Source organism: Oryctolagus cuniculus, chromosome 6 (assembly GCF_964237555.1).
Source record: "Oryctolagus cuniculus chromosome 6, mOryCun1.1, whole genome shotgun sequence".
NCBI lineage: Eukaryota > Metazoa > Chordata > Mammalia > Lagomorpha > Leporidae > Oryctolagus > Oryctolagus cuniculus.
The window spans coordinates 23,452,532-23,477,104 of NC_091437.1; the positions used below are offsets into that span (position 1 = coordinate 23,452,532).

The 24,573-nt window shown below is 57.9% G+C and overlaps 1 protein-coding gene and 2 long non-coding RNA genes across 11 annotated transcripts in view; 2 read left to right on the forward strand and 1 right to left on the reverse strand.

The window, feature by feature from the left end:
- The window catches only part of LOC103347871 (uncharacterized), an 80,935-nt gene extending 80,161 nt beyond the window's left edge, over nt 1-774 (forward strand). The window contains exon 4 of the long non-coding RNA XR_011389735.1: nt 684-774. This is a non-coding gene — a long non-coding RNA (uncharacterized lncRNA). The remainder of the gene's footprint in view (nt 1-683) is intronic.
- An 11,768-nt stretch (nt 775-12,542) lies between these two features.
- The window catches only part of MACROH2A1 (macroH2A.1 histone), a 64,618-nt gene continuing 52,587 nt past the window's right edge, over nt 12,543-24,573 (reverse strand). For all 9 annotated transcript variants that reach the window (XM_070076118.1, XM_070076116.1, XM_070076117.1 and 6 more), the window contains exons 7-9: nt 22,028-22,117; nt 19,889-20,063; nt 12,543-13,246 (exon numbers count right to left, since the gene is read on the reverse strand). In XM_070076118.1, coding sequence (XP_069932219.1) covers nt 13,081-13,246; nt 19,889-20,063; nt 22,028-22,117 — 431 coding nt within the window. In that variant the 3' untranslated portion in view covers nt 12,543-13,080. The remainder of the gene's footprint in view (nt 13,247-19,888; nt 20,064-22,027; nt 22,118-24,573) is intronic.
- On the forward strand, nt 13,052-16,811 carry LOC138850151 (uncharacterized). Its single transcript, XR_011389736.1, has 5 exons — nt 13,052-13,339; nt 14,030-14,160; nt 14,258-14,487; nt 15,382-15,503; nt 16,663-16,811. It is a non-coding gene; the product is annotated as an uncharacterized lncRNA (long non-coding RNA).

Sequence of the window (24,573 nt, forward strand, 5' to 3'; positions counted from 1 at the left end):
GGCTTTGTGGACTTGATTTCTCTCCACTTGGCTGTGTTCCTTAGAATTTATTTCTTTGATAGACACCATGATAGAAAGACAAAAGGACAGACACACACAGAGTGCACTTCCATGTACTGCTTCACTCCCTAAATGTCTACAACAGCCGTGGCAGGGCAGGCGAGAGCCAGGAGCAAGGAACACCACCCATGTGTCCTGTGTGGGTGGCAGGGACGCAGGCACTGGGGCCGCCATCTGCTGTTTGCCTAGATGCGTTAGTAGGAAGCTGAATAGGAAGTGGAGCAGCCAGGACTCGAACCTGTGCTTATATGGGATGCTGGCATCAGAAGCAGAGGTCTGACCTGTCGGGCCATGACACCAGGCTCTGGCAGCATTTCTTAAGCTAGCATTGGAACTTTGGGGAGCCCTAGTTCCCGGAAGGCTGAGTTCCAGCAGGAAGACAGCTCTACGTGATGCCATGGGAAGCCGGGAGAATCGCCCTCCCTCTGGGTCCGTGCAGAAGGCCACGATGGTGCCGTGAGCCTGAGCTGCTTTTGGCTTTGATGTATGCAGACAGCAAACTCTAAACCCACGCCTTTGTCTGTGGCTTAAGGAAGACAGAGTGTGTCTGCCGATGGAGGAACCGTCAGACGAGGGGTGGGACGGCCGGGGCCGGTGAGCTTTGCTGCTTTGTTTCCCTGCAGGGCTCCGGTATCTTCCTGTGCACAGTGAGCCTCCTCCAAGGACCTGCTTGATCCTTGCAATCCTGGGCCTCTTAACAGCTTAGAACAACAGGTGAGCGCCTCATCCCCCCGAGGGATTTAGCTCAGTTGTCACAGGTTCTGGAAGTCCCGGGGCCCTTGTACAGGAGGGTGTGGTGAGGACACATCCATCTACTGACACCTGCCTCCCTGACTCAGACCACGTCGCGCTAAACCCCGTGCCTCAGTTTCCCTCCCTGCTCCACAGGTCAATGCTAGGCCAGAGGAGCCTCCCAATCCTGGCGTGGCTCATTACTCTAACGCTGAGCTGTCCTGAGCGCACTCAGAAACAAGGAGAAGTGGTTTTACGAGTAAACTCAAAACGCTCTCGCTGCAAAGTCAGAGTTCCGCAGAGGTGGTGTGTCAGCGTTGCTCAGAGTCTCAAAAGCTCAGAGACATCCGTTTTCTAGAAATTTCCAGACCAGGAGGTGGCAGAGAGCCGCCAGCTTTGTGCGCGGGACCCTGGTCGGCGACTGCTGTCAGCAGTGCCCCTGCCCAGCGCTCCCTGGCAGCATTGCCAGGCTGGGAACTGCTGGCACCCAGGCCTTCAGAGCCACGCTCAGTTAGCCACGCTGGGCAGAGGTTTGCTCAGCTGCAGCAGATGGAGAACTGGCCCCGTGGCCTGGGCTGACTCCTGTAGGCACTCCAAACATGGCCACGCCACCCCCGCCACCCCCACCTTCCCCTCACCCCCTCAGAGTAAGGAGCAGCACTGAACCGTGATGCTGAAGTCGAAACGATTGCTTTGTGGCTTTGCTGGCTGCAAAGTTGTAGACAAATTTACTGATTCTAAGCTTTTCTTACTTAGGGGCCTCCTTTGCTCTGCAGCCCTGGTTGATTTTTTGCTACAGTAGTTCAGGTGGTGCACCTTGGCCTCAGAATTGGGGTGCAAAGCTTGCTCGCTCTCTTCCTCACTGCGTGCCCTTGGGTAAGCCGTGGAATCGGCCCAGTCTCAGCTCCCTCCCTCTCAAGGCATTGTCTGCACAGAGCATTTGCCAAGGATGTGCTGTCTGCCGGGCTCCCAGACCCCATCCCGCATCTTCACAGCCTGCTGGTTGCGTGGTGGGCGGCAGAGGGAAGGGGTGCGGAGAGGGTGATCTTCCTTCCTGTTCCGTCAACAAGGCCTAAGCTCAGAGCGGCTCAGTGACTCAGGCAGCATGACAGTGAGTGCACAGCTGGGACTCAGGCCCGGAAGTGGACGCCACCTTCTGCTTCCTTAACCATGGAGACCACATCCATTGTGCACCCTGATGGCCGTGCACACACGAAGCAGCCCACACACCTGTGCGAAGCAGGAGTTGTGTGCTGGTGTCTCGGACCCAGCCCCGACTCCCTTGACCTTGGCGGGGTGGCAGGTAGGCAGTTGGCATTTTGTGGGTTGCTTCAGGCCAGGCTGAGCGGGAGAATGCCCTCTGGGGTACCTCGGGCCACCCCTTCCTCTTCCTCCTGCGCACCTCTGGGGTTTGAGCTGGGATCCTGAGCCCTGGAGGCAGGCGTGGCTGCTCGGGTTTAAGGGGTGAGTTCAAAGCAAAAAGGAAGCTCTCTTAAAAGTGAAGGGCAGCACGAGTGTCAGGGCCAGGGGAGGATGTCTGAGAATTCCTAGTAAAACTTTACAGCTTCCGCGCTACCCTCCGCTAAATCTTCCCATGAACACGTGCGGCTGGGGGCCGTCTCAGTTGTGTGTGGGCGGGAGCCACCCTTAGTCTGGTCTGGGGTGGGGGCCTCCTGCTCTGCGAGTGCCCTTCCCGATGGACAGATGGCCTACGGACTCGGGGCCAGGAGAAGCCGTGCGGGCTGCCCAATTGGACTGGACTGGGGGCCACCAGCGCTGTCCCCCAGCCCTGCTGGCCACCGGTGGGCAGAGGAAGCCCAGCTCTTGTCCCGTGTATGCGTATTGACTTAGCGGAGTGCAAACATGTTAAAAGTTCACTTTCTCCTTTATAGGAGTCTATAAAAGGGCTCTTAAACCGGAATCCCAGGGCTTCAGCAAGCCCAACGTGGGATGGGCTTTGGGGTGGCGCGGGGCTTCCCTCCATCTCCGGCACGGAGGCGTGAGCCCTCACGTGGACGCGTTGCTGCAGCTTGTGGGCTGGGAGCCTGGGTTTGGCCAGCATGGCAGCATCAGACATGTGCCAGTGGGCAGTGGGCTCCAGACTGGGGCGGGGGGGGACCTCTGCCGGGTGGGCTGTTTCCAGTGAGTCCTTGGTGGTCCTCTCGGGTGGGAGCTCCCCCTGCTCAGGAACCCTCCCCAGGGCCTGTCCAGGTGCCTGAGATTCGGGCTTGTGGAACAAGCAGGTGTGTGCTGGACAGGAAACAGCTGAGGTGCCCAGGACTGGGGCCACTTGAGCTGGGCGATGATCCTCCCTGGTGGCCTGGGTGCTGGGGCTGAGACAAAGGCAGCGGGCTTGTACCTCTGCTGTCCTGGTTGGGCTTTGGAAGCCATGGCGCCTTTGGATGCGTGGTCCATAGGAGAGACTCCTTGCCAAGGCTGGCAGCCCTCATGGGCAGGTGACAGGCCTCGTGGGCAGCCCAGAGGGCAGCGTGTCAGATTCGGACACCTGCATTAGCTCCTGCAGCCTCTGTTGGTGTACTCTGGCCCATCTGGCCCCCGCTTGGCCTGCCAGCCTCTTGGGGTTATAACGAAGATCCTGGCATAGGCGTTTTGCGGTTTGCAGAAGACTCGGGCATGATGGCTGTGTGACCCCAGCATGGGTACCACAGCTGGAGGAGCAGCTGGTGGGTATATGAGTGAGTGGAGGTGCTGGGCTCACCATAGCCCCAGGCCCACCGTCTTGCTCTCTCTGCCTCAGTGTGGGCTGTGGCTGGGGCTTGGATCGGGAGCATGTGGGCTGCTTCCACTCAGGCCACATGTTCGAGTGAGGCCTCCTGACACCTGCTGTCCCTGACCACTCTGCTGCCTGATCCCCGCAGGGGGCTGCGGCCCTGAAGGGGTTTTGCAGCAGTGCAGCGGCCTCAGCCCCTGTCCCCTGCCCTGGTACCCGGCCTCAAGGGGGCTGCGGCAGCACAGCAAACAGGTCCCTTGGGGAAGTGGGTGTGGCTGGTGGGGCCAAGACGGCCTCACTGACCCAGAGTGGCCCACAGAGTCCCTTCTGGGGCTTGAACTCCTCCCCCAGGGACTTCAGAGACCCTCACCAGGGTGACACAAGTTTGGGCTTTTTGGATAGAATTGTGTTCAAAGCTGAGTGACGGGCAGGAATGGAAACAAAGACGTGCTGTGGGTGGGAGAGTCATTGGCGGGCGTGCGCATGCGCTGCCGGTGAGGGAAGCGGTGAGCCAGGCTCTGCCCCCGGGGAGGCTGCTGGCTCGGACGAAGGGTCTGGCTGGGCCGCACCTCCTGCTGGCGTCCCCAAGCCTCGCTGAGGCTGTGAAGTGAGCATGATGAGGGGACTTCAAAAGGCTCACAGAAAGCAGGACAAAAAGGGGTTGATTTTGGTGCAAAGACTTTGAAATCCATACCTACCGGGGGCTTCCCCAAACTTATGGAACATTTGTGAAGAAACTGCGAGGATTTCAGGGGTTTTTTGGGCACCAACATAAACTTGTGCTTTCGTTCCATTTTGCCAGGAACTTTGCGAGCGTATGTCACTGACAGCAAAGACCTTTGAGGGGAGGTCACCGGCGCCTTGCCATAGCACGTGGGTGGTGCGTCTCCGGCGTCGTGATTATCGCCATCTATAGCAGGGTTCCGAGTCCAGCTCCGTGTGCTTGTGGAGACAGCTGGGGGGTTTGCTCTACACACCAAATCTAGCAGCACGGGAGACTTGGGGTGTCACCCTGCCAGGCTCCATGGACTGGGAGCTGCCCACTCCAAGTGCCAGAGCTGCCTGCAGGGCTAGAGCTGTCCCACGTGGTGGCCACTAACCACGTGTGGCTACTGAGCCCTGGAAATGTGGGGTGAGTGAGTGAGGAACTCAGCACTTAGGTTGGATTTATTGTATTTATTTGGGAGGCAGAGAGAGAGAGAGCTGGCACCCTCTGCCTGCTGTGGCTCTGGTGGGCTGGGGTCCCGGGTGCTGGATCTCTGTCCAGATCTCCTGCATGGGAGATTGACTACTGCCTCCCAAGTGCACCTTATTGGACTGTGGAATCAGTATTGGAGTCAGGACTCGAACCCAAGCATTCCGATATGGCTTACAGATACTTCAACCTCCATCCCAAATGCCCACCCCTGAATACTTAATCTCCTACATATTTAACCATTTGGGACCAGTATCCGCAGTACTGGGGTAGTTCAGTTCTAGAATGTTCCTTCCAAGCTGGACCTGGCCCGCTCCTCTCGGCGCTGTCACAGCAGCACGTGGAGGGGGCCTTCTTGATGCCACTGGCTCAGCCTGGAACAAGGGGCAGAGGTGGGCCCTGCCGGTGCATGGAGCGATGACCCCCGTGGTGAGCTGGTGGCCGAGCCCCCAGGGCTTGCGTTCCGGCCGCGCAGGGATACAGCTGCCCCCTGCAGGGGTCGCTGCTCTTTATGGGGCCCTCTTGCTGCCAACTGGAGACAAGGAAAACACCCCTGGAGAGGAGAGGGAGTTGCCCCAGCTTCACCTGGTGGCCGCCGCTGCAGCTCACGCCCCTGCCTGTTCCCCCAGCCTGGCTTCACGCTGACCGGAAGCCCCGGGGCAGAGACTGAAGGTCAGGGGCTGCAGGGCGAGGCCCTCCCTGCCCGGCCCCTCCGCGTCCGCCCACCCCTCTAGGACTTCCCTGGGGACAAGACCCCTGCCCCATGCCCTCCCCTCCTGGCATTCCCGCCTGGCGGTGACCTCCACAAGGCAATGGCCAGGACGCTGAGTAGCGGACCTGCCCAGGATCCCGCAGGGAGTGGGCCGGGCCACTAGGGCGTGGCAGGCTCAGGGCCATTGGGTGGCAGCCGGGCTCGCCCGCGCCGGCCCTGTGTTCCCTGCCTGCATCCCCTGAGGAGGCGTGGGGATGTGCAGGGCCCGCACGGGGTGGTCCCGTGCCCGGGCCGGCGGCTGACAGGCCTTAATGGGCACATTGTCTCCTCGCTCCGGCCCCTCCTCGCAGCGCGCGCCGCATGAGCTCATGTCTGAGCCTGCGGCGGAGCCCGCGAGCGCTGGGGCTGCCGGGGTCGTGGAGCGGAACCCGTAATGAGCGACGCCGGCTGGATTTATGGCGCCGCGCACGTGCGCCCGGCCTTCCTGCGAGGGCCTCCGCTCGGGAACGAAAACAAGTCCGGCCCAGGGTCGGCGCGCCTGGGTCTTAACAAGGGCCCGCTAATGACTCGGCCTGGGGAGGAGCGGGCCCGGGGCTCTGCGGGGCTCCTCGGGGCTCCTCGCTCTCTCCAGGAGGCCCAGGAGGAAGCACCGCCCTGAGGCCGGGACCAGGTGCCCACTCCACCTCTCCTCACTCTGCCTCGCCTGTGAAATGGGGTCACCTCTTCGACAGGGCCCTGGGAGGGGGAGCACCGGGCCGGCAGGCACATCCCTGCCACTCCTCGGGCGCTCTTGCATCGTGGGTTGTCGCAGGTGTTTGTCCCCAAGAATGGGGTGGCAGATGCACCCGAGGCCCCGCATGGGATCTCCAGGGCTCTGCTGGCCTGGGACTCTGCCTCTGGACCAGAACGCACCTCCTGTCAGGTGCAGGCGGAGACTCACGGGGCCGCGCCGGTGAGCGCAGGCCTCTGTCCTGGTGGAGGAGCTCCTACATGCACAGATGCACACACAGGTGCAGGCCACGGACGTGCGCCTGGGTCCCGGGGCTGGGCTCAGGGAGGAGCTGCCTGCCTCGGGCTGGGGTGCTGGTCAGCAGCACACGTCCCTGGCAGCCCCCCAGGTCTATAAGGGGAGCACACTCCCAGGCTCAGTGGCACATGGGTAAGGGCCTGCCGCAGCCGTGGATCCCAGATGTCTCCAGACATGTCCCCTTTGCCACTGGCTGTGGCATCTCGCCAGAGAGGCCCCCAGTGCACTGTGTCTTCAAGTCTGAGGCCCCCAGTGCACTGTGTCTTCAAGTCTGGAGCCGGGGAAAGCAGGAGCACCACAGGCCTGAGATCCAGGCTCTGGTTAGCAGCACAGGGGCGGGGGCCACTCCACCGGCAGCCCCCCGTCCCCATGGGCCCACAGGAAGGGAGAGGTCCAGTGTGATGGCGGCACCCATGCTGTGCCCCAGGCTGATGTCTCCAGGGCTTGTGGGTCAGCAGTGCCCTTGGGGGTGGCCACGGGGGAGCCCACGTTCCCCCGACCCCTTCTCTGTATCCAGCCCTCTGCTTGGTGCATAGCGGCTGTGATTCATGCAGCCACCAGGAGAGTCCACAGCCTGCCGGGGGCCCTCGGCGCGAGATGCTGAGGTGCAGCAGGTGCAGGGGCTCTGGAGGGCAGGGTCTCTGCTTGCTCTGCACTCTGGCCCCAGCATCTATAAAGTATAGGGTTGGGCCCAGGGAATGTGTGAGTGGGCAGTGCTCAGTGCCTGATGGGCTGGACACACGTACGACAGCTATCCAGTGGTCACCTCGCTCAGATGGGGCAGTCACGGAAGGCTTCCGGGGGAGGCAGAGTGAGTCTAAGAACTGCGGGCCGGAGCAGGACTACAGCGACTGGAAGCAGTTGCATGTTCTGGTGAGGATCTGGCTGGTGCAAAGGCCTGAACACAAGCTAGGGAGTGCCCACGTGGAGTCGGTGCAGGGGCAGCGCGGGGTGCGGCTGCAGAGGGGGACAAGATTTGCCTGTTCCCAGACCTGCCGGAGCATCAGAAAGCAGCTCAGAAACTCCCGTGGGCCTCCGTGTCTCTGTGCAGTGGAAACGTGGCTGGCCCCGTGGCAGGGTTCGGTAAAGGTCAAAGTGTAGAGTCATGTGGCATGTGGGGTGACTGGTGCGGAGGTTCGGCCGAGGTCCCCGCCAGCCCTTGTCCCCTGGGTGTGTTCTCAGTGGAAGTCATCATCGTCCTCCCCGGGCTTTGGGTTGGCGCGGGATTAATGCCTGGAGTGACTATGGCCAGACCTCAGGTCAGTGGCGCTGCCTTCAGGGTAGGCAGCCCTGGCCGAGCCGTGCCTGCTGTCGCAGCAGCGAGGCTACCTTTGGCTGGGATGCCATAGGCAGGACCTCCACAGCGCCTAACGAGGAGCTGCGAGCTGCAATTATGCATCAGCCCAGCTCTACTGTGTTTGACTGACAGCTCATTACCCCGCTGCCATTTTTGGGCAGTGGAATTTAATCTCCCAGATGGGAAGCCAATCAATGCGCCATCTGCCACAGCTGAGCCTCTGTGAGCTCAACTCTAATTTACTCGCCAAGCTCAGGAAGCCTCGGCGTCTCAAGGTGCGAGAGTAACCATTGTCCCCGCCCAGCCAGGAAGTGCCCAGCACACGCGCCCAGAGGGTGGCACCATCACGGTCAGCAGGGCACGGACCACCGGCCTGAGTCTGAGGGCGCTGGGGCTCTCGCCAGCCAGCCGGGCTCGAGGACGGGAAGGTTGCCTGTGGGAGCGGGATCCTAGCGGCCTCAGGATTCCAGTCACCTGCCTGAGGGCACGGAGCCACAGGGGACTCCCACCACTAGGTGGATCTGACCTCCTGCTCCCGTGCGTCCTGGGCTGGGGTCAACACTGTGGTGTCACGGTCAGAGCTTTGGACCCGGGAAGGTTTGAAGGGGTCTGTGTGGGACTCTGAGTATTCTGCCATCCCTAAGGTGCACCTGAAGCCACGGCAGTGACTTGAGCCTGTGGCACGGGGCAGCCAGAGAGATTTGTGTCCAGGGAGCATGGTACCTGCTGTGCACGCACTGGGGCAAGCGTGTGGGTCACCGTGCTGCCTGACACTGTCCCCTGCTGTGGGCGTCCCATCCCCCATCCCTGCACACTGGGGAGGCAGTCACAGGTACCCAGGTCGTAAGCTCTCCCAGGAAGCTGCTGGCAGAAGCTCCACGGGGAGTTGTGGTCATTGCCAGGGGCAGGCAGGACACGGAGTGCCTGTCGGCGAGAGGAAGGCTCAGCAGTGCTGTGTGGCAGGTGCACGCCTGCTGCCCTCTGCTCAAGTCACAGGGAGTCTGCCTGCCTGCAGCTCTGCACAGGACTTTGGCGCCTGGCTGTGTGCAGGTGTGTGCGTGCGGAGGCATGTGGTGGCTTTGTGAGGGTGCAGGGGCTGGGCTCGGAGAAGGGGAGTGAGGTGGAAGGGGCCCCTCAGGAGCAGGGGTGTCTGAGACGCTGAGGCCGTGGGCTGGGTTGCTCTCCTGGGGTCAGGGGAAGGCCACTATGTTTGCACACCTTTGCCGAGGGGCAAGGCGGAGGGGCCGCGGGTAGCGAATGTGTCAGCACCACCCCACCCCTGCAATGGTGTCATGTGATAATATTTTGATAGGGGGAGACCCCCAGGAGCAAACACAACAGGCTGGGTTATAAATGGAAGAAAAGCCCAAGAAGGGGCCTCGCCCTGGCCATTGAGCGTTTGCCTTTCTTCTCTGCCGGGAGTGGGCCCCAGGACCCCTCCCCGCCGCAGCGCCCACCAGCAGCCGCTGGAGGTGGCACCAAGGCCAGCGCTGCAGATAACGCTGGCCGGTGGCCAGTGGCGCCGGCCACGAAACCAAACATCGGGCTGCTCTGAATAGGTGAGCCGCCACCAGGACCATTCTGCGTGACTGGTGACTCAGCCTGCGTGACTGATCAGGAATGGCCTGCACCGTGGCATCAGCTTCCTCATGGCATCCACTCCTGAGAAGGGCGGGGCATGGACCACTGCAGGTCCCCAGCATGAAACAGGGGCTGCGTGATGGGCGGAATCTTGCTACCTCTGGCCTCGCCCCCTTTCCTTTCCTTTCCTTAGTGCAACCACAAACAGCTGCCTGAGTGGGGAGCAGGAATTCTGGCAAAATCCACAGATGGACAGCTCCAAGCGCTGGGCACACAGCCAGGGGCAGAAGCCAGGACCAAAGCGGCCGCTCTGGGGGGCAGCAGGAACACAGGGACCCCCACGTGGGCTGCCCGGCACCTTGCACTTGGCACCTGTCTCCTTACTCTCTTGGCCTGGGACATTCCAGCTCTGCTACAGAGTCCAGTGCTAGGTTGTGTGCTGCAAGCTGCCCCGCCCACCATTCCCGAGCCCCCATACCCTGCTCTGAGCCGCGCTGGGGACAGACGCCTGGTCGCGGCTGCCTTCGCCAGGGACTTCCATCTGAGCCTCATCCATAGTGAGCGCTCAGCGAATCCTGCTGATCCTTGGGTCTCTCTTCACCTGTCAGCTTGCAGGCTTTGTCTGGGCCCCAGGAGCTGTCCACACAGCACCTGTCAGTGAACAGACTGGGGAACAAAATACTGAGGTGCACACAGGGTGGGGGCAGCTCTGGCTGTGCAGACGCTGGGCTCACATCCCCGATCTAGCATTTATTGCTGTGTGACCGTGTGGAGTGCACTCAACTCTGCTCATTTGTGGAGCAGGGGTAGTTTGCCCACCTCCTAGTGTTGCCTGGAGACATAATGAGCAGGTACCTGTAGAGGGGACACACGGACACAGTGTTACTGTGTTGCACCGGGTGCGGGGTTGGATCTCCGCCGGCACCCCGGGTTCTAGTCCCGGTTGGGGCGCCGGATTCTGTCCCGGTTGCTCCTCTTCCAGGCCAGCTCTCTGCTGTGGCCCAGGAGTGCAGTGGAGGATGGCCCAGGTCCTTGGGCCCTGCACCCACATGGGAGAACAGAAGCACCTGGCTCCTGGCTTTGGATCGGGGTGCGCCGGCCACAGTGCACCGCTGGAGTGGCTACTGGGGGATGAACCAACGGAAAAAGAAGACCTTTCTCTCTGTCTCTCTCTCTCACTGTCCACTCTGCCTGTCAAAAAAAAAGGGGGGGGGGCTTCACGGAGAGGCACTGGGAGAATCATCTGGATTATACGGGGCAGAGCCCGGATGCCAAGGGCAAGGAGTGTTCCCCAGAAACAGATGGGAGCAGTGCCGTGTGCCCCAGGCCACCGTGTAGGGGATGGGGACTGCCTCCGCACAGCTTACCGAGAGGGGAAGTGCTGGGTGCGGCCCCACAGGGCCCCCACCTCTGCAGATGACTTAACTGTGGCCAGAGGCACTAACTGCACACTCCTCTTTTGAACAGAGGCGAGTGTGTAGCTCGGGGGGGGGGGGGGGGTCCTTGCAGCCACACCCATTTTTTAAAAGTCAGGAGCTCCCCTGTGCCCCGAAACATGAGGCCGACACAGAGAACTCTTGGGGGTCCTGGTTTCTCGGAGCTAGCCGGGTGGTTTGGCGATGATGGGAATCCCAGGCCATCTGCTGGCTCTGTCTCCCAATGTCACTGAGAATTTCCTCAATGCACCCGCATCTCAGGGCCTCAGCGCAGTTGGGTTACTCAGCATTTAGAATCATTTAAATGATCGTGGTAAATAATTCACAGACTCTGACAAATGCAATTTATTCTTTTGTGCAATCACAAGGAAGAGCAGCAACTGGCAGCTCTTTCCTCTTATCCTTTTAGCGACATCTAGTGGGCGATCTTTGAAAAACACAGTATTTGCATCTACCCTGTTTCTCCAAAGTGCAGGAAATGCAACTCACGGAGAAGCTGTTGAAATTTGGTTCCATCTCAGTGTCCATCTGTGTTTTAGTCTCTGATTTAGAAACACACCAAGGCCCAATGGACTCTGGCTGCCGATTAGAGGCTGGTGCCTGGGACCTGGATCCCAACAGTCAGCATGGTGGTGGTGGCGGCTCGCCAGCAGCGTGAGCCAGGCCAGCTCCTTCATCGCACTCCGCCTTGGGTCCTCAGGCAGGGGAGCCTCCCGGTGCTCCCGCAAGCACCAGGTGAAGTGCTGCCCACGGGGAATCAGTGCCATGCCCCGGGACGAGCGGTGGCATCCAGCACCCACAAGCAGTTTGTCCCATCTGTCTGTCCACTTCCTGTGCATCGCACCTGGGGAGGCTGTGGCCAAACTGCAGGACTTGTCCAGGCCCACAGCCTGCAGCCCTGATCAAGGCAGTGGGCACCTTCTCCCCAAGACCGTGCTCCACTTTTCTCTGGGAAACTCCAGTCAGGAAATGGGAATGTGTAAGGCAGACCCAGCAAGGGTGTAGGAAAAAGGAGTGTCGGAGTCTCACTTTTAGGAGGCATTGGACAAAGTCACCTTTCAGGGCTGAGGCTGAGCCTTTTCGTGCAGTGTGATGGAGAGCCACCTGCTGCGGCCTCCACGGGCACGGCAGGCGGCGGAAACTACCCCTCGCGTTCACTCACGCCCTGCGTGTACTGCTTTAAGCACTTTTCATTTTAAAGGAACAGAAGACGTCTGTGCATGTAAGGCCAATTTAAGTGAAGGAGTGTGCGTCCTCTGAAGGCCAGGAGGTCCGTGTTTTGCTAACGTGTTTGACCTGCTCTGGCCTGGCCAGGATCTGTCATCCAGAGCCTTAGGGGCCTGGTCTGTAGGAAGGCGTGTGAGTGTGGTCACACGCCGAGGACCTTGGGGGTGGCGGCGTGACCCTGGGACCCTGTCCTTCGAGGATGGCAGGCCTCACACACAGGTACAGCCAGGCTGCCCGGAGGCGAGGAGAGCAGTGGGCTCCGAGCGTGCAGCCTGGGGCTCTGGGGCTCTCCCTCCCTCACCTGTGACACGGGGAGACGCCCCTGGGTCATGGGATAGGATCAAGGACTTCACATGGATTTCTCCACAAGCCGCAGGCTGTCGGGAGATAGCACCCCCACACACCAGGCCTCCATGGGGCCTCCTGGGGTGGGCGGCCCTGCTCCCCACATCCTGGAACTGGGTGTGTGGGGGGTGGGCAGGAGGGAGGCGACTATAGATTTGGGACTCACCAACACAATGACTTGAGAGACGGCAGTCACACCAACAGTTTAACGTTTTACTAAATCAATTCACACAAATTTCAAATTGCAAATATAATTAAGGACAACAGAGTCTGTTTTGCCTTTTAAATCTTTCATTTTCAAATCCATCATTGAGACAAAAAAGTAAACAAAAATTAGGCCTGTTGCAGATTCATGATTTTTCTTCGGAGGGAAAAACGAGGACATCAGAGTGAAAAGAACGCCACTGGGTGTACAGTGAAGCACCACGGGACACGGGAAGGGGCGGGGCTGCCCTGCTCCCCCACCCCGAGTCCATCCGAATGAAACTAGATCGCCTAGGTTACACTATGTCAGCCACGGTCTGGAACACAGTGCTTAACAACAGTAATGCCGACTAGCGGTGCTAACGTAAAAACATTGGAGAAGGCCAAAAACAATTAAACTGGAAACCAAAACCTTATTTTCCCTAGATGAGCAAAACTGAAAATGACAGGGTTCCCGCCTCCCACTTGGAGTGAAGGGGAATTTTTTCCTTTCTTTCTCTTCAGTCGGAGGCAGCGGCCAGGGCGGCCTCGGCCTAGTTGGCGTCCAGCTTGGCCATTTCCTGCACATAGATGCCTATGCTCTCGCTGTCGAAAAGCACGAAGTACACCGTCTTGATGGACGAGGACATCGTGGACACGAAGTAACTGGAGATGGCCTTGAGGATCAGCTGCGCCGCCGTCTGTTTGGGAAAACCGTTCCTGTAGGAGAGAAAGCAAGCGCTCAGCACCCCCCACGTCCGCCCAGTGGCCATGGTGCCCTGTGACACACCCCACCCCCCAACGCATGCACAGGTGTGAGAAACCAGCACCCACACCACAGGGACAGGCAATGGGGCAGGAAGCTGTGGCCCTCAGGGGGAACACGTGGGCACCTCCAGAGCAAAGGCATCTGGGAGTTTTGTGAGTGGCGGGTGGACAGGCCTGTGTTCCATTGTGTGAGCACGGGGACCTGGGGAGCAGCATGGGCCCCTCGTGGGTATGAGCCCCAAGGGACGGCTGGAGGCTCTCCCAGAAGGTGCTGACCTCCACCCACACAGGCCAGGAATCCACCCCCCAACTCACACCAGTGTGGAGCACCCCTAAGGCCGGGGCATCAGAGACCTGGGCGTGTAATGGAAGAACTGGGTCAGGTGGGCTGGATTCAGGCCATCCTCCTAGTCTTCACGCCAAATATGTTCCAATTCACTTGATGCCATCAAAAGTGACTGCCACATGGCATTCTGGGGAGGCAGGGGCTCAGAGCTTAACCCTGAATGTGGAATTGGGACGGGGCAGACTGGCACTTGGGGCCTTGTATTTGGATGGGGCGGCTCCTGGTCTACAGTGTCCCCAGGGGACCTGGAGGAACACAGAAATAATGCAGCAGCTTGCCTGGCTTGCTAGAAATAACCTGGGTTTGGAGCCCGTGGCCCTGGCTTTGAATCCCCCTGATCCCCCTTTGCAGTGGAAGGTCCCCGGGTGACCGTCTCTGTTCCCTGGCAGGTGCTGTTGTGAGGCCGCCCAGACCCGCCGTGCTCCGTGTGCTCTCTCTGCTCTGCCTCAGGTGCCAACCCCCTGCCGAGCAGAGTTCTCAGCACAGGCAGAGTGCTCCTAGCCTCACTCAGCGTGCACCTGTGAGTCGGAACATCAGGGAGCCACACCCCTCACACCATGTCCGCCCCTTGCAGCCCCATTCTTCTCATTTACTTTTGACCAAACTTGGCCTTGCAGTCTTCCCATGGAGACCTACAGCTTCTGATGCTTCCAGAATGGAGCGCATTCTTAGAGGGGCAGATCTGTCAGCCGGAGCACGCTGCCAGCCTGTGGGCCATCAGTAGGTGCAACCCAGGACTGGGGTCCCTCCACATAGCCCAGCGCTTCGGGAACGTTCTGGTCAGGACAGTGTTCGTGGATGTGCATGGCTTCCTCCCGAGGCGGGCACGCTGGCTCCAGACGGACAGGTGAGCCGGTGCCTCAGCTGGGAAGGAGGTGCTCTGGCTGCCCTGGGCTCAGCGGCCGGGACTATTTTCACAGGCCTCACGGGGCCCGGGGCACAAGTTACCAGAGCAGGATACACTGGCCACTGCTCAGGGAGGTCAAGTTTGCACTTCGGGGAGGCACCTCCTGAGTAGCATTGCTCCTGCCCGCCATGGGCCCAGCTGCTCCATCCTGCCAAGGCCCGCACTGTGCAGCGGTACGTGGATGTGACCTGGCTGAATGGGAGCTGGGAGGAGGAGTGGCGTTGCGCTCTCTGTGGGTTCTGAGTGGGTTCCATGAGCAGCAAGCTCTTCACAGTGAGGGCACCTTCCTCAGTCTCAGCCCTGGACAGGGGATCTGGGCCGATAGCAAGCACTGTGGAACTGCCCGGAAGTTTCCAGCGCGGTCTGACAGTCATGGCTCAGCCCAGCCCTAACACCAAGGTGGCCAGTCTGCCCCCTGGCAGTGCATCGGCAGCAGCTGGCTACGTCTGGACCAGCTGGGGCTGGCGTGGTGTGGTGCAGATTCACGGTGTGGCCCTGGCTGCCTCCGCAGGGTCTCCCTGCAGCACTGACCGTGTGCCAGTGCTGCCTCTGACACAGGCACCTGTGGCTCGCCCTGAGGGAAGGTGTGTGGACTTGAGCCTGCACTGCCATCGACAGAACAGGAGGCTGGGCTTCACCCCGGGTACCTGAGGCACAGGTCTGAGGCTCTCTGCTTACTTAATTTTATTTCAGAATAGTAGTAAATTCACAGAAGAACTGTGAAGTAGGGGCCCACTCAGAATCCCCTTCCACATGTAGCCTGCGTGGACTCTGGGACTGGCGAGGTGGGGCTGAGGGCTGTAGCCCTCCTGGTAACAGCAGCCTGTCCTGCAGGGTGACCCCAAGGCTGGAACTGCTTCCAGGAAAAACCTTGACAAACCCACTGCTGATGGAGGAAGCCAGAACAGCAAGCAGCCCTGCTGTGCACCTGCAGGCTGCCAGGAGGGGACAGAGAGGTAAGGTTTCCCTAGCCCTGCCAGGGAAGTCCCCCTGTCATGCAGATGGCGAGTTAGGAATGTGTGTAGCACTGTCCCCCGCCCACCAGGGGAGTACCGGGAGAGGCTTCCCCGAGGTACTCTGCATACTTGGCCTGCACCCTGAAGACGGGCAGCTGCGGCCACACAGGGAGCCGGGAAGGCTGTTCCAGCTCTGCCTCAGATGCAGGACAGTCGGATGGCCCTGGGCTCTCCAGGCCAGAGCAGCAGAGTGGCGAAGCGCTCAGGATGCCCTGGAACCACAGGCCCTGAGTCCTGGCCCCACGTCCGTGCTGTCTCTCGCTCCGAGTATGGAACAAGCTCCTGTGTGCGGAGTACGAGGCAGCGTGGGCACAGAGCCCTTCTCTCTCAAGTCCCAGGTCTTGCATGATCCTTGTAAAGGCTCACGTGGTAGAAAATGGCCTCACAGCCCGTGCCCTGGGACAGCTGCCAGGGGGTGACTGCGACTGTCACTGCAGCTACATGGAGTTGACGGTGTTGGCGCCAGGGCTGAGAGAGTCCTGCCAAGCTGCCCAGTCCCTGGAGGGCTGGCAGCCAGGGCTGCAGGGGTGCCCCACCCCTAGGACGGTCCTTGCTAACAGGCGCCGAACCCCAGCCCCGCTGGAGGGCCATGCCTCGGGCCTGCTGCCCTCGTGGCAGTGGTGGTCACACTACCTGCCTGTCAGAGACCACAGGAGCTGAAGAGGTCGGGGCTTCTGCGCGAGGCAGATCCAGGGGCACGCAGTGCGCTCAGCGTGCGTTTCCGTGCCTGTATTTAAGGCATGTTCCTTCAGTTCCTCAGGTGCCACATGCTTCTCCCCCTTCCCGGCACAGGGCTGTGACCTTGACCCCCCAGCTCCGGTCTCACTTAAGCAGACCAAACATGTCCGAGCTGCTCCCGCGTTCCCTCCTATTGTGTCTGGAGCGCTCTTTCCCAGGAGTGCTGGCTTCAGTTTCCTGGGCCAGTGCCAGGGGACTGCCAAGTGCCATCTCAGTCTGGTGCCCTCTGGGCTCTCCTACCATCTATCCAGGGGCCCATACGTGGGTGCCTGTCCTACTGTCCATCTGCACGTGCAGACACTAGGTTCACAGGGCCCAGGGCCCAGCTGCTCCAGCTCTGCTAAGCCCTCTCCTTGTGCAGCCTCACCAGTACCCCTACTCTCGGTGCCCTCATGGCCGATGATGGTCCAGCAAGCCCCTCAGGCTTAGCGCCTTGAGGAGCAGCTACGTGGATGCAGGCAGACTGGCTGGAGCTTGCTCTTGAAGTATGAGACACAGAGGCAGCTCAAGGTAGGCTCTGGCTTTCTTGCCGGGCATGTGTGTCACTGGAGTATGTGGACAACCCCTTGCTAGAACTGGGTCCAGCCCACACCGCACTGCTGGCTGCTCCTGGGCCCTCATGCCTTGCTGTGTTCTGCCTGGCTCCTAAGTGCCTGAGTGTTAAAAGCCATGGGAAACCAGTCACCAGGGAAGCAGGCTGGAGACTGAGCTGGGGCAGTGGTGCATGGGGGGTGACAAGGAGGCCCTGTCACCGTTTTCCTTCTGGGGCTCACAAGTTTGTGGCTAATGAGTAATTCTCAAGGCAGAGACCTCTGACACCAGTGTCAGGAGGGCAGGGAGGGTCAAGAGGGCTGTACCTAGGCAGGTTGAGGCCAATTCTTGGGTGGGTAAGACACAGGAGTGGGGTCCCATGCGTCTAATGCAATAAGCTTTGAAGCCAAGGGCCTCTGATCCAATTCTGGCTTTACCAAGCGTGTGACCCTCAGGTGAGCTTCTCAAGTTTTCTAAGCTTGGGCTTCTTTGCTTCCGAATGGACTTAATAACACTGTTCACCTCGCAGAGTTGCTGTGAGATAATGCAGATAAAGCGTTTAGCACAGTGCCTGGGGCTCAGCGAATGCCCTTAATGGGCACTTGAAGAACACAAAATAGCTTTCCGTGAAGCTCATAAATCTCAGGAAAGTTTAATCAAAGCCCCAAACTAGCTGTTCCCTGTGCACTGCCCCTCTGGACTGGGGTCGCCGAGGCAGTGGGGGAGTCCATAAATACTGTGACCAGCGTGGTAGAGGACAGCACGTCCGGATGCCAGCGATGCACTCCAACGCCAGGCCCGTGGCCATCTCCACGTGGCCACGTGTGACCGAGCTGCCCGTGCGGGAGAAAGTGAGCCCTGGCTCTGTCACCAACGTGTGTGCATTCACGGTGCTGTAATTCCAGCGTGGCTTCTACGCCAGAGACACTGGATGCCACAAACAAGCTGTTTTATTTCCCCTCCTAAACCCACGGTGATTTACTGGCTGGCTCTGGTGTAATCCCGTCCCTACTCATGAAAGAGAGGGCAGCTGTTTCCAGGGCTCTGCGGGGCGAGGTCTGCCCGACAGATGTGGGCCCGGGGAGCCGTGCACATGTGCTGCCTTTGGCATTCCGCCCTCTTAAAAGCTTTCGATTATTTTTAAAAACATTTTACTCCATGAAAAATGTAAATAAGTTCGTAATAACAGATGCTCTTTTATGGGAATTACTTTTATGCTTCAATTAAAAATGTCCCCATAACCATATGAAAGAGCGTGAAATTACTGCTTCCAATAAAGGCCCTAGTGCCTCTCTTCGGAAGCACCTTTCATCAGCGCAGATCAAAGTGCATCCGAAACACTAATTAACTGAGCCCTGGGCGCAGCCAGGCAGGCCCTGCTGCCTGGCTTGCTGATAAGGAAGTCCGGAGTCAGGGAGGCTGCTTCACTCCCCAGAAGTCACACAGCAGTGCAGTGCCCCAGCGCGGACGTGCTAGGGCGAGCGAGGAGAGAGGATTACGGCCTCTCGCAGTGATCCAGGAGCGCCCTGACTCTGCTGTGGGCCTGGGCCTGCAGCACCGAGGTCCAGACTGCCTGTCTCTGCCAGGTACTCTCAGAGCCTCTAGACGCGCGCTCTGTTAGCTGTTGCTTTCAATATGCACTGAAATGGTGCTGACTTTTAAAAATGATGTTCCACATATGCGCTTGGCAAGAGAGACTGGAACGAACAAGCATGTAGTAACTGAACATGTAGGTGCAGTACACACACACGTGCTGAGGAGCCGGCTTTGCAGGCACGGTGGCTGTGGGGTGCGGCCCAGGCCCCACATGGCTTTCCTTCGGGGAAGCCTGCTGCAGCCGCACAGAGCACACCCTTGAAGTGCAGCAGTGCCTGTGTGCATGTGAAATGACAGGAAGCACACCCAGAGCTAGTTCTGTCACTTGAGATGGGGACCTCAGTGATAGCAGTGTCTACGGAGGCAAATTCCGAGGCCCACTGAAGCCGGAAATGGCAGAATCAGCTCTTGGAAGGGAAGTGCAGACAGGGAATGCTGTAGTATCAGGTACGGTTCTGAGGACTGCTGCTCACAGGGACAGCAGGGCCAGGCCCCACACAGAACCCAGCCGGTGGCCCCTCCTAGGTACAACATGCTCATAGCTGGACGCTTTGCTCCCGCAGCCAACCCAGAGCCTGCAAGGGCCCTGCTGATGCTGGGAAATGAGACAATTTCAGATGCGGTGCTGCCTCTGTCCCCCGCCCACCGGGCCCTTGTCGCTACCTCCTGAGGGTGTCTGAATTTGCAGAGCACCCCAAGAGGTTGCATGGAGGTGCTTAGGATCACTCGGGTGGGGACTGTCCGGCCCTGCCAAGGTGGGACTTGAAATCCAAACCATCTCCAGCAGGCTAGTTTATAGGCTGACAATTCTGCATGGCCCATGAATGCTGGCACAAATACCCAAATGGCACAACAACATTGTGTTGTCTGGCACAACAACGGTTCCCACCACTGACACAGCGCGTTAGTGGCTGAGCCAGGACTCGCAGCAGGGCAGAAGGCTGTGCTGCTCCCACAGGCTGGCTGAGTCCCACCTGCGTCCTGCCTGTCTGCATTAGGACCCATTGTGGATGGGAGGCGAGGCTGGGCCCAGCCCTGATTCACTCTTAGCATTCCCTTCTTCAGGCTGAGGGACAAAGCCCTAACTGGCGACAACTGACCCTGGGAACCAGTCACCCTGCCCGTGCTTGCCACCCACTGGAATCTCAGTAACCCCTCTGTGGTGACATCTGCTGTCACTCTCTCCAGCTGGCCCCGCAGTTGCTAGATGTAGGCCCCCCAGGGTGTGCTTCTGTCTCCCCAATGAAGACAGAGCCCCCCGACTGGGGCCTATAGACTAGGGGCAGGGAACGCCGCAGCCAGGACCGGAAATTCAGTGCATCTGGGGCAGGCTCATTTTTGTACAACCTGCAAACAATGTCACAAATCCGTACATGGTCCTTGGCAGAAAAAGCATCCCCCACCCCTGCTGGACACAAAAATACACCGTGACCTGCATGGCAGCACTGGTGTGCCCTTACCTGCCACTGCCAATGGACGGAAATGCGATGGATTTCAGCTTCTTATCATCGGCCAGCGCCAAGCAGTTTTTCACTGTCTTTTCCAGGAGTTCCTCACACTTGTCCGCACCCCAGACTGGGCTGTTACAGTGGATCACAAACTTGGCAGGCAAGCCGTGGCCTGCACTGACGGCAGCTGGAGGGGACGAGACCAAGAGTGAGTTCAGCTGCTCCGCACACGCAGGCCCGCTCTGCTGCCACAGTAAATCCCCTTGGCCCTGTGTCCAAGGAGGAACACAGTCACCTGCTGAGACTGCCAGCAGGCGCTCAAACCACCGGTGATGCTCAGCACTTCACCCTTTCCCTCGGGGACAGCCAGCACCCTGGGAAAACTGGCATCAGGGAGGCACCGGCACGAGGAATTTTCCTAACTTGAGCAAACATGTTGGAACGTTTGCAGCCTCAAAACACCTGCCTCTTTCTGTCTCCTCCAGCCTTTCCTCCAGTGGATTCATGTGCAGATAATGCAACTCTTGCCAATACCATGCAGGACAAAGCAACCTGTGCACGCCAGCAGTTCCGCAGCCAGACTGGCACCTCTGCTGCTGGACAGCCTCACTCTAGGACAAACGCTGCTGACTATGGGCAGAGTTAGCTTGGTTTTCTCTAGGATGGATCCGGATCCCTGTCCCTCAGGTACACTGTGGCCAAGTCCTGCCTCGGATGACCGAGGCCACTCGACAGTGCAAGGCTGAAGTGCTGGCCTTCACAAACCCAACCCTGGGGTGTGTAACACGCTAACTCGTGTGCTGCTCAAGAATGAAAACCAACAGGTGAATGGTGGTCATCGTTGGGCAGTGGCATGGGAATATTCTTTATTCTCTTCTTAAAATTTCCAAAATTGACAACAACAAGGGCGCAGCATTGGGTGCAGCAGTCAACATGCCACCCAGGGTGCCTGCATTCCGTTTTGGAGTACCTGGATTTAAGTTGCTCTCCACCTGTAATCTCAGCTTCCTGCTAATGTACACCCTTGGAAGCAGTCTCAAATCCTTGGGCCCCTGCCACCCATGTGGGAGATCTGGATGGAGTTCCAGGCACCTGGCCTTAGTCTGATCTAGGCTTGTCTTGACTGTTGTGGGCATCTGGGGAGTGAACCAACTGATGGAAGACCTCTTTTTCAAATAAATAAAACCAAAAATGTTGAACATAAATACTTTGACTGACATGTAGTCTAATGGGTTAGCATCAGCTCGGTTTACAGGGGAGTTTCCCAGGCACCCTCCCAGGAGGACTGACACTGGAGCACTGACGGAAAGTAGCCTGTGGGCCACATGCAGGCAGGGGCAATAACGCTGTGTGTGCCCTGCCTCGCACAATGTGACCATGTAGGCCTCTGTGGAACTTCCCTGAAGAACAAATGGAAGGAAGGGGCAGAGCTGAGCAAAGGGAATGCCACTCTCCTTCTGTGAGGCCTTGAGACTGGCCGAGGATGAAGCCAGCAGTGACTGGGCAAAGAGGGGCATGGTCAGGTGAGCCCTGAGAGTGGGTTTGTGGGGGGTCACTGCGTAGTGACTGCCGAAGTCCACACTTAGTTAAGAAAGAAAGAGGATTTGACAGAATGGGCACTGGGGATCACACAGATGCAGAGAAAACCAGAACTCTATGGAAGGAAGGGGAAGGCCAGTGCTATCACACGCCCTGCTGGCCACCGGGATTGCAAAAGGCGGGCCTGCAGTCTGCCTGCAGGTCCTAGAGTCCCCCCAGTTCCCACTCAGCCTCTTCCCTCTGAGGAAGGGTGCAGCTGGCACAGGAGAACTATGCATTCACGAGCTTCCCACAACAAACACGGGCAGCAGACCAACGGGTACTGATCTGCATTTCCCACTCCCACTACCTGAATTCTCAGCTCCTCAACTCTCCGAACGCATCTTCCGTATTCCTTAGTGTGAAACACACAGGAGCTATTTTAAATCATTTTTAAGAAATTGCAAAGGTCCTTTACCTGAACCTGAAGCTCCTCTGACGTTATGTGTGGGGTGAAATCCCAACTGCAAAGCTAGCAGCCTTTCCACCTTCCTGGTGCCTGGGCACTGCCACGGATCTCTGCTTCTAAGCTCTCTCCTAACTCTGCACGTGCCACACCCACACACGCCTCACCTCCAGCTACTTCCAAGGGCCCATTCTTTTTCCGGAGCTCCAGAACAGCTTCCACAAACTCCTTGCCGCCTTTCTTCTCCAGCGTGTTTCCTAGACAAGGACAGGGCAGGTCAGGTGGCCATCCTTGCGTCTCCAACACACACACTCAGCATGTCAGGTGATTACATACTGCAGATGATCGGATCAGCTACATTTCCATAAGGCTGCAAAACAGGAGCTACACTCTGGCTGAGACGGACATGAACTCCAGGCAGTCATCCTGCTCCGGCACTGCTGCTCTGCTCAGCTGCCTTGGCCGCCCCTGCGTGGGGCCAGACATGCGCAGGAGACCTAAGATGCCTCTTCGGGGTGAACATGAGCATCCTGCATGCATTTCACTGGCGTGAGAAACCAGCTGGTGCTGGCTTACTAGGCTGAAGCCTGCCCTGGGCTTTCTGCTGTCTCCGGGGAGAAGCCCCAAATAAGGAGGTTTTAGAAGCAGCAGATCCTGCTCCCACCCAGGAGCCAGCTCTGCTGTTGGCAGCGGGCCCAGAGGAAAGTGTTCCTGCTGGCCATCTCTGCACCAGCACTGTTACCGTGTGTACCTCCTATTTTGCAGCCTTGGTGTCGTATGAATACAAAAAAAAAAAAAAAAAAAAAAAAAAAAAAGACAGTATTTTCTTCATTACACTTACACTAAGGATTCAGAATCATTTTAGATAAAGGAGGGCAACATCAGAAGCAGAGCTTAAAGATGAATGCTGAGTTCTGTAAGAGCTGGGAGAGGAGGAGCTGCCAAGGATCAAGCTTTTACACCAACAAATGGCGGTTGGCAACATCCTATTTTCTTGATTGGGGTGCTTGACAAGTAACCAAGTCCTGCTGTAGAAGCCAAGTTCCCACCACGAGGACACACCTGTGGGAGCTCGAGGTTAGCCACCTCACGTGGGGCAGCCAGCAGCTACAGCAGTGACAACGGCATTCCTTAGAGTTTGGCCAAAATGGGGTCTGATCCTTCCTTAAGCTCTGTTTCCTCTGTCTCATACATTTTAAAGTACTTTTCCTCACAAGAGGACAGAATACTCCCCTTAAGATTCACCATTTGTCTTGAAAATTCAAAGTGCACCCGGCCAAATCTGGTTTGGATCAAGTCAAGGTGTGTTGGGATGGCCCTTGTAATGACTAGTCTCATTATCTCAGAGAAACTTGCCCCTGTGCACACTGGCTGTGCAGGGGGAAAGAACCCCAGGAAGGGGTGAAAAGAGTGAGCCAGCAGCCTGGACATAATCACAAATTAGAACCCAGGCCGCCGGCAGGGACCGACCTGTAGCTGCGCTGTGCGGCAGGAGTTAATGTGAGCACTCAGCTGGCGGAGAGACACAAACTCTGGGTCCCGCATCACTGCTCATTGGCTCAGGTGGCCCTCATTCCTTCATCCATCCTGAAAAGCCGCAGCAGCTGTGACTGGCAAGTGTCACAGTGTCACTTCCAGAGCCGCTCACCTTTCTAATTCAGTTAAGCATTAGAGATGGCAGCTGAATGGGCCGTGTGCTTGAGGGAGCAGGCTTGGGGCTCCACTGCACCAGCCAGGAAATGGAGACACCTGGATGAAACCCTGATACAGGTTCCCCTGAAGTATCTATGCAGCTGAGAAAAAGGCATCTCCAGTCTAAATTCGGACTGACCCAGTCGGGGGAGCCCATGTGCTTCTGCCCAGCTGCCCTGGCCTAGCCATCCCTCTGTGCCCGTTCTCAAGTTTGAGGGAAGGAACCGAATGCGCTCCAGGCTAGGCTACTTAAGATTCTCATCCCCCATTCTCTACTTTTTGGTTAGAAACTGGGAATTTTGGAAGGTAAAATAAAATCAGTAGTATATTAAGACCACCAACTCCTTTCTAGAGTATGTGTAAGAAAATGGGCTGATGGATAATTAAAGGTGTTTGATCTTAGGAAGAGTGTTTACTTTAAAATTTTTACTTATAATTAAACATTGCTTTAATTAGAAGTGAAATTTACAAGTTAAAATACACTCAATGCATTTCCCAAACTTAAAAATTAAACCCTAGGGTGCAGGCAACCAACCCAATCAGGACTGACTCCTACACACACACATGTATGCACATGTTCATGTAGACATACGTGTACTTTTTAACAAGAAACAGGCCCATTTTCAACCGTATTGTCAACACTCTTAATGTAATACTCTTGCTTTTGAGGCTTAACTTCAGGGTTAATCATAAAGCAATTGGCTTATTTGCCCCCAAGCATAAACATGTGTTACTCCCATGAGAACAAGATCATTATTTCATGCTTAGAAAGCAGGCATAGGTATCAGTGTTCGAAACAGCCTAAGCGGAAATTTAGGCTTGGACAAATGTCAGGCTAAGCCTGTGGTCTATTTCACTGTTAGAAAGAACTTTCGATGGTAAAAGTTAATCACTGGGGCTACGCATTCCTGCACTCGGATTCCTTCTTCCAGCAGTCTTGGGACTCAGGAACTCACATGGAATAATGAGAAAGGGAGGCACTGCATCCTTGCTTCCTCTTTTCCCTTCTCACGCACCAACG